Genomic DNA, 14,069 nt, shown 5'->3' with positions numbered 1-14,069 from the left:
TTGTCAAATAAGAATTAAACCAAAGGAAGAACATTCCATAGAAAACAAGTCACTATTCACTGCACATGGAACATACAAGACACAAAAAACATTTATATCATACTTCAGTACTCTATCCAGTATACCTTTGGGTGGTGGTCTTGCCATTTTTTTAGGAGGATAAATTGGCACTCTTTCTTCAATGATAGCCCTCTCTGGTACATCAGGCACTAATAAGATATAGTACATTTACATTTAAGAATTTTTAAAAGTGTTGTTTAAAAGCAAAACTATTCTTGGCAAGAAACACAAAAAGATATCTTACAAATATATGGCTAATACATAAAAGACAAGGGTGTTTATTGACACTGGATGTGTAATTATGGAAGCCTTTAGGGTGGCTTTCAATTAAGTAACAACACACATTTCCAGATCCCAATATTAGCATCTGATATGATTCCCACTTCATCTACTGATGCCAGCAGTGAAGTTAAGCTTGCTAACGGGCAGAACTCAAAATCCAAATTCTTCTTGTTTCAAAATCATGAAATCCCACTGTCATCTGTGGCAGCCCCTCTCCACAACAGTGACACTTTGCCCCAGTTCCTGCATAGGAAACCAGATGAAGATGAGGGAGCATGTAGAGAAAACCTTTGTGAGTGACTAACAATGTATAAGAGCCCTGGTCTAATTAAAGGCAAAATAATTAATTGTTCAGTGAAGAAGGTATTTTCCTCTTCTGTTGGTTGCTTTACAAAGTGGCCTGTTTGTTCAGACATGGCAGGGAGCCATTCCCTGTCAAGGCAGGAAAATTTCCAAAAGATTAAGGTGTGAATATGTTCAGTTTTTAAGATATATTCAGGAAAGAAAGCAATCTGTGTTTAAGCAGCATATTCTCTTTTGCAGAGCAGCAGTGCATGGGCCTTGTCTTGTGAGGCACATGTTGGGAAATTTTTGATCAATGTAACTGGAAACTGCACAGGAAATTATCATAGCATTTTAACATCTGGGAGGCTACTAGACTTTCCAAGTTAGAGAATGACTTTCACATTTTCTTAACAGATTGGAGACCTTTTAATCTTCCTAATATTTAATTGTAAGTGCCAGGTACATCTGCATTTGAAATCTTAAATTAAAACTGATTGGAACTGGTAACTTTGGTTGATTTGATAACAAAAACTGCATTGTGCATGAGTGCCCTTGCCAGGAAGTTCAGGTTATTTTGGATTCTAGCTACAACACCTCTATTTGGTATTCCATAGGAGAACTGTTACAGTTAATGTCCCCTTCTGCTTTGACCTTTTTTTCCCAGACCAGCTAGCATATTACCCCTGCCTTACAGAAAGCCAGTCAAAGATCCTCTTCCCTCTTCCTCTTACTACTTATGATCTGCCCACCCCCCATCATTCTCCAATAGAGAGACTAAATAGATTATTTAACTTCACATTGATGTGATTATATTAATCTCTCATAATATGAGTATGACAATGCAATGTTTACCAACAACAGGAGGTCTGAATCAGCTAAGTATGAGGCATGTAGGTCATATTCTACAAGCTTCAATTTCAGGATAAACTGCTGATTTGCACCTTTTTTTTTTCCCCCCAAGTAGACGACAAGTTGTAAATCTGGACATAGAATCTTTTTACTCCTTTCATACCTGTGTATGAAATCTCCTTTTCTGTGTGAAGAGAAATGGATACTTCCTCTGACATAGCCCAGTGTTCTTCTTCTGTTGGTACTTCAAAGACAGAGTCTAATGTTAATATTTTTCTCTGGTGTAGTATCATGTACAGTAATAAACACCCCATTTAGAGTTTCTTAGAAATCTAATTATTTTCTGACACACACGCCCAACCCAGAGTAACTGGGAAAAATATGTCACTAGTGTTTCTCAAAGACTCTGTTAAGGTTCCCTTGGGACTATGGTGGAACATAGGGGTGGACTTGGTAGTGTAAGGTTAATGGTTGACTTGACAATCTAAGGATCTTTTCCAACCTAAAGGATTCTATGATTATAACATTAAAATTTCAAGAAAGGTGCCAGACCAGCAGGCTTGAAGCTTTGGTGGTACTGCACAAGGATAGTCTGTTCATAGATTAATCCATGGGCAGGAGTACCTTCTGGTGGTGGAGACACTTTTCTCTTTGGAACAGCAATGGATATTCTTTCTTCTCTGGCTATTTTCTTTGCTGCTTCCGGCACTTTAAAGATAGTAAATGTAAGAATACTAAATTCTAAAAGAATTTCTGAACTTTCTGAAGTTCATACAAAAGAATTATGGACAAACAATTATGTGCAGATAGCATACATTTACATAGCAAAGATACTTACAATAAACACAAAGAATCACGCTATACATACAAACATAAAGACATTTAAATTAACAGAGAAAAAGACCAGCTGAAGCTTTAATGCACAGTGGCTAGATATGCATTAAATATTTTGAAGACTAGTGTGTGGGGTTGCAGGAATTAATTCCACAGATAAATTAGACACTTCAAAACACTGTGTGCAATTTTAGTAACCGCAGAAATATATTCAATTATCTATAAATATCTACTAAAATAATCCACATAATATTAGATTAACAGACATACAGACCAACACACATCAAAAACAAACAGCATATTCACACATCATGAAATAAGATGGAATGACTGAGATGAAACTAAGATGCAAATAATTTGCCTCTAGGCTCTTCAGAAACATAATTAAACACCACACATACAGGATACATAACAAAATCACTTTTCAAACACAAGAAAATCACAGAAAGAGAGGACATATTTGTAAGTTTGAAATCCTTGACTGAATACTGACAATGCTACATTGTAGTTGTTTTCTAAATGTGTTCACATTTATTGGACTTCTTCACTGAGTAAAAGTCTTTGCTCAGCTGTCCAAAGGACTTAACAGCCAGAGTGATCAATGAAGTTAAATAAAGAGCAGCTAGAAAATGCAAGGAATGCAGGTGTGTGACTGTTTTCTGTCACCTTCTACATTCTTTTGCAGGGGAGGAGACAAAGGTCCTTTTTCATTTATAATCAAGACAGGAGAGACTGGGATTTGGTTAACCAGGCAGATGGTGAGTATGATGCACACAGACATCTGATATTTAGAAGCCTTGCCTAATTTCAAAAGAACTTGTATACCTTTAGCTGGTGGAGCTGTCACTTTCTGTGAAACTGGAACAGGTACTTTGTCTTCTGGCACAGGCTTCTTGGGCACTGCTGGCAATTATTTAAAAAAAAAAAAAAAGTTTATTTTAAAAGGTTTTGAATTAATCATAATTTATGAACATAATCAGACAACAAAACACATGTGGAGACTTGACATTTCTTCAAGTCAAATAAAAAAAGACAGCAAACACTGAACATTACAGCTTGTGTTAGACAATTAGACATGATAAGAGTAAATCAGTATTCTGAAACAAGACTTCTCGTGTAGCTCTGAAAAATTATATACCTCTTTTTGGTGGTGCCTCCTCTTTTTTAGCAACTGCAACTTTTTGTTCTGTGATAATCCTCCTGTGCACTTCAGTCACTTAAAAAATATAAGTGTAAGAATATTTGAAATACAGACATATGTAAGTTTTTTCTATTTAATCTGATTTTTTAAAAAGAGAAAATGCTAAGTAAACTTCAACAGCAATCAGCAACAAACATCAGACACTGTAGAAGAGTGTATTTTACAGCCATAGTATAAAGATGAGTAAATAGTCAAAAGAAAGAGGAGATCCAGACAGAGGTTACAGATATTAACAAACAGAAATTCATTTAAGTAAAATGACTGATCATAAATATCGCAAGGCCAAACAAAAAAATCTCCATTATATTAATATTTCTAGTTCGTTTACCTTTGGTTGATGGAGGTTCTTCAACTTCTACCTCAAAAGTGGGCACTTGTTCTTCTGCAGGTTCTTAAAAAAGATTGGTGAAATCAATCAAATTTTCTGAAGTTGCCAACAGGCATAAGATAAAAGGCAAAATAACACATAAATCTTAACAAGATGACACAGGCCACATTGTACACAAATGGACATAAGTATGTGTTTAATGTTGAAGAAATATGATCTATGAGATATCATTTATCAACATGCATATATGTTAAAGACAGAATGCAGCAAAACCAGCATTTTTTGCAACAGGAACAAACCACTGATACCTCTTGCTGGTGGAGCCTCCATTTTTTTACGCACAGGGACAGGTTCTTTCTCTTTGGGAACTGCTTTCTTATGAACTTCAGGAACTTTAGAAAAATGAGTAAGATGAGAAGGAAGATGAGAAAGAATATTAGGGTGTAATACTTGTAATTGCCTTCTACATCACAATGTGTTTTACTGAGTTAACATAAACAATACTTTTCATAGTACAAGATGGAATTTGAGACAACCATTCATCACTGGAAGCAGACATTACCCATGTCAACATGTACAAACAAGACAGTGAGACAGACACACTACCCCTGAAGATACATCACCCAGAGGAGGAACTGGTTTATACCTTGAACTTTTGGAGCTTCCTTAGGGGCAGCTGGAACTTTTGGTTCAGGGACAACTCTCCTCGGCTTCTCAGGCACTTTAAAAGATTACAATACAAAGTTTTATGAAGGCAAGAAGTATCAATATAACATGTACACATTTCTTTAATACAAAAAGACACAAATGGAGAAAAACATATAGTGGCAACATAACACTCAGAATGATGAAACAACCAATATTTTTAATGAAAAAAATGTATACCTTTAGTGGGTGGGGCTTCCTCTTTCTTAGGAACAGTTACCCTCTCCTCTATGTAGTAAGACTCTTCTTCAGACACTTAAAAAGAGTAAAATAAAAAAATACTTATGTTTAAGTATTTGACATCTATTACTGCCTTTACAGTCCTGGTAAGCAACAAAATATTTGTAAGACAAGAATAAGCAGTGTGCTTTACTAACAGACACCTCTGGTATTACAAAATCTACATTCAAACCATCCTGCTACTTCTGAAGCCAATGGAAAAATTCCAAGCAATTTAAATGGAACTGAGATTGAGCTCTCATCTTGTATTTCTGTGGAATTTGAAAGTGCTCAGTGTTTGAAGTACTAGATCAGCACTTTCCATTCCTCTGTCCACTAGTTCACTAATGCTCGAACTTGCCTACTTTGAGAAAGCCTCTTTCCCAAATACTGAGAAAATTCCTTGACTAAATCCATCCCTTGACATACTTCCTATGGTGTCACTTGTAACGGATATTGAGTCAATCAGCATATGTTGCTGTCCTTCACAGCATTATGTCACCACCAACAAACTTACAGGTGCAAACAATATAGTCATTTTATGATGAAATGGTCTGAGGAACCAGGGTGCACCATGACATGCTGAAGGATCTTTACTTCATCCAAGTAACCTGCTGGAAGGGGAACTTCCAACAGAGAATGTTTGTAAAAAAAAAAAAAAAAAAAAAAAAGGCTGATAATTCTCAGCATCCAAGAGATACTTCATTATTTTCACTGTATCAAAGAGGACTAATTACTACACTTTTCAAAAGCAAGTAATAGAAATTGTAGACTTTCTTAGCATCAAAGTTTATAAGATATGAAACATTTATCTAGTAGTAAAGTTTTCTTTATGAGTAGAGTAGATAGTAATCCATGCTATTTTTGGTACAAAATGAAAATTACTTTTTGCTTTTGCCTAGTATTCCTGAATTGTGGTCGTACCTTCAGAAATCTCTTCTCTGTGAATGGAAATAGACACTTCCTCCATTTCTTCTTCAGCCCATTCTTCAACTGTTGGTTCTTTAAAGAAAATTATTAGTTTTAGTATTTTTGGTGGATGAATGGATGGAGAGATCAGTGGATGGGGAAGATGAAGACCAATTCTTACAAATTCTATATGACAATGACAGATATGAATACAATACAGAAAGTGCTGCGCACAATTATATGTATGATTTGCTCTAAATGATGTGTTTTGTCCGTGCCCCATGTACCCTACTGCGTGCTGTTTTCTCTCTCAAACATCCTTCACTAGTCAACTGTCATTCCATCAGAATGCTTCCACTCCCCAAAATTCCCCATCACAAAAGCTGACAACAGTCAAAGAATTAGGGGAGAATTAGAATGAAAGTAAGGACAGAAACAAGATGAGAAGGGTAGATCAAGAATTGAAAGGAAGACTGGCATGTACACATCTACAATTGTGACTATATCAGGGAAAACATCAACCTTTTCTGGGGTAAAAGGTTAATACACAGGAGACAAACAGAAGTTAATACTGCACGTATCCATATGAACATATATATGCATGTTCATGTTTTAGATAGTTAACTTCCATTTCTGCTTTTAAAAATTCATTTATGCTTTTTAATAGAGTAAATTGTCTTGACTGGCTAGTTACTGATGGGATATAAAAATGGTCAAAATGTTGATTTCCGCTATCTTGAAGCAGGTATTTTGTGGAATTACACTAACTTAAATCAACGGACCTCAGCCTTCCCTGAGCATGACAATGTGAACTAAAAGAGCTGGTGAGAAGCTAGCACTGCAGAGAGAAATAGCATTGTTATCTGCAGGGCTACAGACAGCTTTGTAGGCAGTCTGACAAATGGATGGTTACAGTTCTAACTAGTGGAGTCTAAACTCAACACTGTAAGTCCATACTTATTATGATTTCATGAAAGCCTGATCCAAAAGATCATAGCACTCAGTGGTAGAGTTTCCATTCATGTCAATAGGCTGTGATCCTGGCATTCAAGACTGTAAATGTAAATTACACTCAGGAGGCTCTTAACTGCCTCCAAGTCTGTAAAATGTTCAACATAAAACTCATACAAGATAACTAACACAAAATTTTTGTGTATTTTGATCTTGGTCTAAGAACAATAGACTTGTAGACAAAGCACAAGTTTCTCACAATTGTCTGTTTGTAGTGTACCTTCTGGTGTTGTGATTTCTTCTGGAATAGCAACAGATATTCTGTCTTCTGTAATACGTACTCTTTCTTCAAAAGTGGCTTTCTTCTGCACTTCAGGCACTTTTAAAGATAATAAATTAAATGTATGCTTTTCTAATTCCATCGTGAAAGCAATGTTGCAGAAAGCTGAATCTAAGTTTCCAAAGAATTCCTTAAGCGTACTGAGCACATAACACGTAACAGAGATTCAACATTTAGAAATAATGTTTTTACAAGTATTGCACAACACATGCAACATACTGCAACAATTCATTGTCACTAAATCAGAACAGTAGAATTCACAGAAAAAGCACAAATCAACAACTGGTAACAATACAGAACATATAAACAGAAGCTGAGAAACAACTTTTATTCTACTGGAAACCATACCTTTAGCTGGAGGAGCTTCAACTTTTTTGGGTACTGCAGGAGATACTTTTTCTTTAGGGACAGGTTTCTTAGGAACTGCAGGCACTTTTAAAAAAAAGATATTTAGTTTTAGGACATAAAAAGTGCAAAATTGGCAACAGCATCACATAACAAAAATGCATATTTCAAAAAGATTACACATGGACATATTTTGCTTAAAAAATGCAACAGCTGAGCAAGCTGAGACAAATGCAATGTTCTGAAGACTACAATAAATGATATTACAGTGAATGATACTGTACCTTTTGCAGGTGGAGCTTCTTCTACTTTAGGAACATGGGGTATTTTTTCTTCTGGAGCTGGTTTCTTAGGTACTTCTGGCAATTCAGAAATACGAATTACAATAATGTTACGTAACTAAAATTATAGGTGTTTTAAGACTGCATCTACAGCACAGTTACTGACAACACTGACACAAAAGATACATAGCTAATGTAATTGAAGTACAACTAAAACCAGATTTGCTTAACAACCAAAACCAAAACTGGACATAAACAAGATACTTAGGATAACAAGAGAAGAGTGTTTGTTTAGGTGTACCTTTAGGTGGTGGGGCTTCCTCTGTTTTTGGAACAATTTTTTTCTCTGGGGGAGCTCTCTTAGGCACCTCTGGCACTTAAAAAGATAAAATATAAAATAATTGAACTCTGTATTTCAAAGATTTATTGGAGTATTATAGAATTTCATTAATCCATGTATAAGAATATCAAGACATACCACATAACACATTCATACGCTTAACATACAAAGGTATGAGGCAAAAGCAACATGTATTTGAAAAGAAAAGAAAAATCAAACCAGTCTCTGGAAGCCTATCAAGTGCTTTAAGACTGATTTCTCAACTGAAGAAAGAGCTGCTCCCGTATGTTACCTGGCCTTAAAAACTGTTATATATGCACAAAGAATTATACATAAAAAAAAAATAAAATCAATTTTTAACACAAACATGCTTACATACAGTCTAACAAAACCAAAAAAAAACCCCACCAAAAAAAGATATTCAACAGGTACATGTACACTCCATCACTAAGTATACTTTTGGCATGTGGAGGTTCTTTGGGAAAAGGAATGCATACTTTTTCTTCAGGTACAGGTTTTTTAAGTACTTCAGGAACTTCAAGGTATTAAAATTTATTTAAGCAATCTTTCTAAGGCTTTTCAGTTTTTCTTAGATGAGAACAGACATACAACATAGCACACAGACTGTATTTATCATATGCTTCCACTGACAAGTGAATAGTGATTAGGAATACAGCACAACAGTACAGGACTGGTTAAAGCCCACATTAAAAAGATGCTGTACCTTTTGTTGGGGGAGCCACCTCCTTTTTAGCAACAGCAACTTTCTTTTCTGGAACAGGTTTCTTAGGGACTTCAGGCACTTTGGAAAACATTGTCAAAATGAGAGGGCTTTAGTTTTTGGACCAATTATCCAGATTTCAGTAATCCAAGATTGCTTTATAGAACACAGTGTCTGGACAAGTAGCTGCAATACAGTACAGTGTACAACCTTTTGGACATACAGTGGACTATATGGGAAAGACACTATGATACAGTATAAAATTTCAATGTTAACATTATTGCACTATCACCTGTCATGGTACTCTATTGAAACACACTACACTTGTCTGCAACCTAAATACAAACAACAAGCACAAGATTGTTAGGAACGAGAAAGGCCAAAACTGAGACAAATGAAAGCTGTAAGTGAAGTTATAGCACAAATAAAAAGTGAAAGTATGGAGATAACACAAAATTGAAGAGTGCATACGGAGATAACGCAAACCCAAAGACACGTGGAGAGTAAATTCATAAATATATTCAAGAAAAAAATGAACAATATTATAATGAACAACGACTTGTTTGGGTTTTGGTTTGTTTTTTGGTTTTTTTTCTGTTTTTTACTAGGGCAGTATAAATACCTTTAGCTGGTGGAGCTTCTTTTTTAGAGACAGGAATGGGCTTTCTTTCTTCTGGAACATGCCTCTTTGGTATCTCAGGTACTTTAAAGAGATAGATGGTGAACACTTAGGAGACAGTAAAATTATTTGATAAATCACAGTAGGCTACTTTCAACCTGATGGATAAGCAAACATTCTATGTCAAAAAATATACTGTTTTACCAAACAGATACAATATGCTAATCTCAAAAAAATCTATTCAAAGAATTATTTAAAACAATGATGAAGAAGAATTGGATTTAGAAATCCAGTAGGGCTTGAACTTTTGAGAGCAGAGCCATAGAAAGATGGAAAATTTCAGTTCTGATCTGCTATCCTTTGGTAAAGAGTGGTACAGGCAGATGATGTGAAAGTTCAGAAAAATGGAGCACACGATGGTACAGATTTTATTCACCTTCAACGTGAGGGATCTCCAGTTCTGTAGAAATTACTTCTTCCTCTTCTTCTTCCCACTCTTCAACTTCCTCATGTGCTACAATAGGAATTTTGAAGATATTACATTTGGAGATAGGAAATATTAGTCTGCAGTAAATCTGAAACACATTTAAGAAGATATGTGTGTCCAGTACACAAAGGTCACTGAAACACATATGCTAATATGTGAAAAAATTTAACCCAGAAAACCAATAGCATGTGCAAATCTCACAGTGAGTTTTGATAAACTACAGATTCAAATTATTTTATAAATCTTAAATATTGATTGGCTTCTCATTCTTAATCAATCTACCTTCAGTTGGGTAAACAGCTTCAAAGAATCTTTCTTCAACTGTTTTCTCATGCTCTGTTGGCTCTTCAAAGAAAAGCATTTAAACAATGTTAAAAGAAAATTGTTGAAATGTTGACATCTATTAATCTAAAGAAAACTGAGGCTACATAACACAATGAACAAGAAGAAGCAATGCATATTGAAAGACAAATATATGGTGTGTCTAAATATGTAATTTGCCATACATAAAAACAGATTAAAAGAAAATCTAGTAGGATTGAAAGATTGTTTTGATTTGGGTGTGCAGATTTTTGGTTTTGTACATACCTGTGACATATGAATACTCTTCTTCTCTGTGGACAGAAACCGACATCTTTTCTTCTGAAACAGTCCATGTTTCTACTGTCGGTACTTTAAAGATAGGACTTTGTTTTAGTATTTTATATTCTAGATCCACATTTGTGGTAGTCAGCATGTGAGTTTTTATCAAATCTGTATCTCTGTTGCACATTTATGTCTTAGACATATTTAGACAGTCAGTATTCATATTCTAAAATACTGAACACAAAACAAGCATACAAGTATAATATTTAGTAACTGTTATAAACTAAATACACAGACACCTTTAACCCACAAATTTAAAATAAATGCATGCACAAGCTTTAGGAAATAGTATGTCAGAAGAATTTCAAAGGTGGTTCTTCAAAGAAATTTTGGGTCACTGGGACAAAATTATGCTTATTATCTAAGCATAGGCCTGCAGGCAGAACAGATGAAGAAAAATCTAAATCACACTGCAATATCCTGCAGGCTGTTTAACCAAGAATCAAAATGCTAGCCACAAACATGTTAAAAACAAACTTAATGAAAGATAAAAGCATGGTACACATACTATTCAAACACTGGGAGTAGTCATGGCACGACTAGTACAATAGATCAAAATACGTACAACAGATCCAAATACGTACAACGCAGGCCCACATATTCACAAGAAGCACAAGAACACAACACACATGGTGCTGGAAAAAAAGTAAACTGCAATTGAAAGATGCTGATCTGTACCTTCCTTTTTCACAACTTTTTCTTCAATGATCATTGGTTTAGGTTTTGGTGGTAGAACTTTCTTGGTAACTGTTGGCATTAAAATTTTGTTACTCAGTCATTTATTTAGCAAAAAGATCAAAACAAGTCTATAGCTGTCTAGCAATGATGTTGAAAATACATCAGAAGACAAACATAATCTAACTCAGTGGCTAAGTCAGGCTCCTTGGAACCATGCAAAGCAACAAAAGGAATACGTTTGCTTCTTTTTACTGCTTCTAAAGTGGCTGAGTAACTCAGGGCATTTAGCACACAGGTCATATCCTGACATACACTGAATTGCAACTGACAGATGCATGCTGCAGAATGGGAAATGCTACACAAGAGGAGGTGGTTACCACAAGAATAAGCAGGCATCTTAACTTCATAACCAAACAATTAACCAAGACATCCTGGTAGAGAGGTCAAGAAATCTGAGGAAGATGGGGATTTCACATCTTCAGCTCAGAGTGAAACATACTGTTTCACCCGGTGCAATTTGACACTCACTCTCTTTCTTAAAGCATTGGCAGTTAGCATGTGCATTTAGTATTTTCCCCTATAAAGCTTTTCATTTTCCTTTTATACAGTTCAGCACAAGCTCTTGTTAGATGTTTCAAAAACTGAAAAATTGACCAGACCCGTGTTAAATGAAGACAAAGTGTATGCAGATCAGCTAAGTAACAATAGCCATTACTTTCATGTAAAGATGACATTAAGGTAATTAAACAGTAGTTACCCTCAGCCTGTTTGATTTTTTCTTCTGCAATCCTCTGAGTGGTTACTTCAACTTTTTCATCAACAGGTTTCTTGACAACTGTAAGTGATTCAGATATGTTTATTGTTTAGATAATCTTGCAAATTATCTTCTGGACACAAACCAGGTAGAACTGGCTATTTTCATGTTTAGAATGTTATAACCTTTGTGCATCATGTGTGGTGAACAGTGGTGGTAAAGGCACTTGTGAAACAGGTGATCATGCCCACTCTCCCCTGAGAGTTATGCAGTGATCTAAGTGGAGGACACTTCACAGAAGTGCAGCGTTCACTGGCTCAAAAGCACCACATATGCCCAAGGCTAACGTACAGTGAGAAGGAAAGATAACTGAAGCTCGGTTTGATTTTGCCAGCAATTCTTGTTTTGCTTCACCCACTGCTGCCACTATTCTCTCTCCACTTGAAAATATGAGGTGGGAGAAGAGGAAGGGTTGCCATGAACCTTGCTCTTGTCACTGTCCAACATAAAGAGAACTATCTTTTTTTCAAGGGAATGTGAATAACCAGCAGTTCAGCTTGAGGAAGATGCATGAGAGATGTTAATCTGCATGTTCCTGTTGGTTTTGCTGGGAAGTCATACCTTTACGAACTGTTACTTCTTTCTTTTCCTTCTTTTCAGCTGTAATTGTTGGTGGTTTTCGTTCAGGCACAGGCTTCTTAGGAAGTTCAACCACTTTAAAAATAATAACATCAGTTAATGATGAAAAATGCATTGTCTAAAGGCTTGATACAATAGTACAACTAATACCTTTTGAGTGTAAGATTATGAAGTTGAAAAACACAGAGTTTTGGAGATCCAATTATTGCAGTAAAATTTTCTGCTTATTTCCAAGTTTGATCGTTTCTTATCAGAGCCAAATTCTGTTTCTAAAGGCATAGGTATTACTACTACTCAAGAGAGCTAAAGCAATCAAGGAATTTCAAAATACAGTTATTAAAACCAAGCAATTACTGTGTGAAACATTTAACCTAAATCAAGTTTATTTACAATACATGAAAATGATAGAAGAAATAGATAGAAGAAAAAGATAGAAGAAAAAATGACACATATACTTACAAACTACTAACTCATATTAGGTTTTAAAGATGTTCTGATATGCAAAGTCCATTGGTAACTGAATTATAGTGTATCAGTTTCTATCTGCATCTATAACTTGTCATACTAGAGTCCTTGTCTTATCATCAAGTGTCAGTTAAAACTTGGCAGTATATTAAGGTTCATGATATTGTAACAAAATAAATCAAAAAAATATTTCCTGGCTCAAAATTGTTTGACCTTAAAAATAAACATGAAAAGAGAAAAAATAAAATGGTATGATAATTCAAATACCTTCTTCATGAATTACTCGTTTTTCTTCGTAAGTCACTTCTCTTTTCTCATAAGCTTCTTCCCATTCTTCTTCCCCTTCATCATAGCCTTCTTCCCTGAGATAATAGTCATGGTCTTCTCCATAATCTTCTTCCCATTCTTCATAAGTTTCTTTGGGCTTTTCATATATTTCCTTCTTTTCTTCATGAATCTCTTCTCTCCTTGCCATGGATGTTATTTTGGGCTTCTCTGGAAGCACCTCTGGAACTTAATAAATAAATAAATAAATAAAAATTGCTCGTATCACAACCTGGAATTTGCAAGGCATATTGGATGTTTGCAGTTAATGAAATGATTTTGCTCTCACAGATGGTTTAAAGTGACCACTTTTTAAACAGTCTTAATCAGCTTGGATTTTAAATGTATATGTTTTTGACATAAAGAGAATAATCAAACACATTTGATTGATTCAAAGTAATTCAAAACAAACTGACTTGTTTCCATAAGGTAATTTTACTGTCTTAAAAAAAGTTTTTTTTTAAAAAGGAAAAAAGTTACCTTTAGGTGGTAGGACTTCTTCAGGACCTTTTTTAACCACCTTTTTGGAGACTTTCTTTACTGGAACCTTTTTTTCTGCTTAAAAACAGTATATTTTAAAATTTTAATTTAATTTAAAACCCACCAACATCCACAAAGAAACATGTAGATACTGTACAAATACTTTAACTATTGTTACCTGGCTTTTTCTCCTCTGGTGGTGGAACAATAGGCAGAAGAATAGGAATAGGCGCAGCTTGTAGGAAAAATGAAATGTTTAGAATAAAATGTAAGTACGGTGTTTTCTTGTAAATGAAGAAACATCTTAGTGTATTTGGAAAATAGATAA

General features: G+C 35.0%; 1 protein-coding gene across 38 annotated transcripts in view; it reads right to left on the bottom strand.

The window, feature by feature from the left end:
* Positions 1-14,069, bottom strand: part of LOC308068900 (titin-like) — a 240,935-nt gene that overhangs the window by 136,262 nt on the left and 90,604 nt on the right. For 21 of the 38 annotated variants that reach the window (XM_080400329.1, XM_080400320.1, XM_080400321.1 and 18 more), the window contains 25 exons: positions 13,920-13,976; positions 13,742-13,819; positions 13,205-13,450; positions 12,455-12,547; positions 11,837-11,914; positions 11,080-11,148; positions 10,345-10,428; positions 10,039-10,101; positions 9,706-9,783; positions 9,273-9,353; positions 8,654-8,731; positions 7,891-7,965; positions 7,593-7,667; positions 7,312-7,395; positions 6,904-7,002; positions 5,688-5,765; positions 4,725-4,799; positions 4,486-4,560; positions 4,148-4,231; positions 3,840-3,902; positions 3,449-3,526; positions 3,136-3,213; positions 2,101-2,184; positions 1,640-1,720; positions 126-209 (listed from right to left, as the gene is read on the bottom strand). In XM_080400329.1, coding sequence (XP_080256455.1) covers positions 126-209; positions 1,640-1,720; positions 2,101-2,184; positions 3,136-3,213; positions 3,449-3,526; positions 3,840-3,902; positions 4,148-4,231; positions 4,486-4,560; positions 4,725-4,799; positions 5,688-5,765; positions 6,904-7,002; positions 7,312-7,395; positions 7,593-7,667; positions 7,891-7,965; positions 8,654-8,731; positions 9,273-9,353; positions 9,706-9,783; positions 10,039-10,101; positions 10,345-10,428; positions 11,080-11,148; positions 11,837-11,914; positions 12,455-12,547; positions 13,205-13,450; positions 13,742-13,819; positions 13,920-13,976 — 2,118 coding nt within the window. The remainder of the gene's footprint in view (positions 1-125; positions 210-1,639; positions 1,721-2,100; positions 2,185-3,135; positions 3,214-3,448; positions 3,527-3,839; positions 3,903-4,147; positions 4,232-4,485; positions 4,561-4,724; positions 4,800-5,687; positions 5,766-6,903; positions 7,003-7,311; positions 7,396-7,592; positions 7,668-7,890; positions 7,966-8,653; positions 8,732-9,272; positions 9,354-9,705; positions 9,784-10,038; positions 10,102-10,344; positions 10,429-11,079; positions 11,149-11,836; positions 11,915-12,454; positions 12,548-13,204; positions 13,451-13,741; positions 13,820-13,919; positions 13,977-14,069) is intronic. The other 17 variants (XM_080400324.1, XM_080400341.1, XM_080400325.1 and 14 more) reach the window with 13 other exon arrangements.

Source organism: Falco punctatus (genome assembly GCF_963210335.1).
Source record: "Falco punctatus genome assembly, chromosome: 8".
Lineage (NCBI taxonomy): Eukaryota > Metazoa > Chordata > Aves > Falconiformes > Falconidae > Falco > Falco punctatus.
Note: the sequence above shows the minus strand (reverse complement) of the source record. Positions and strands in the feature narration are given on the sequence as shown.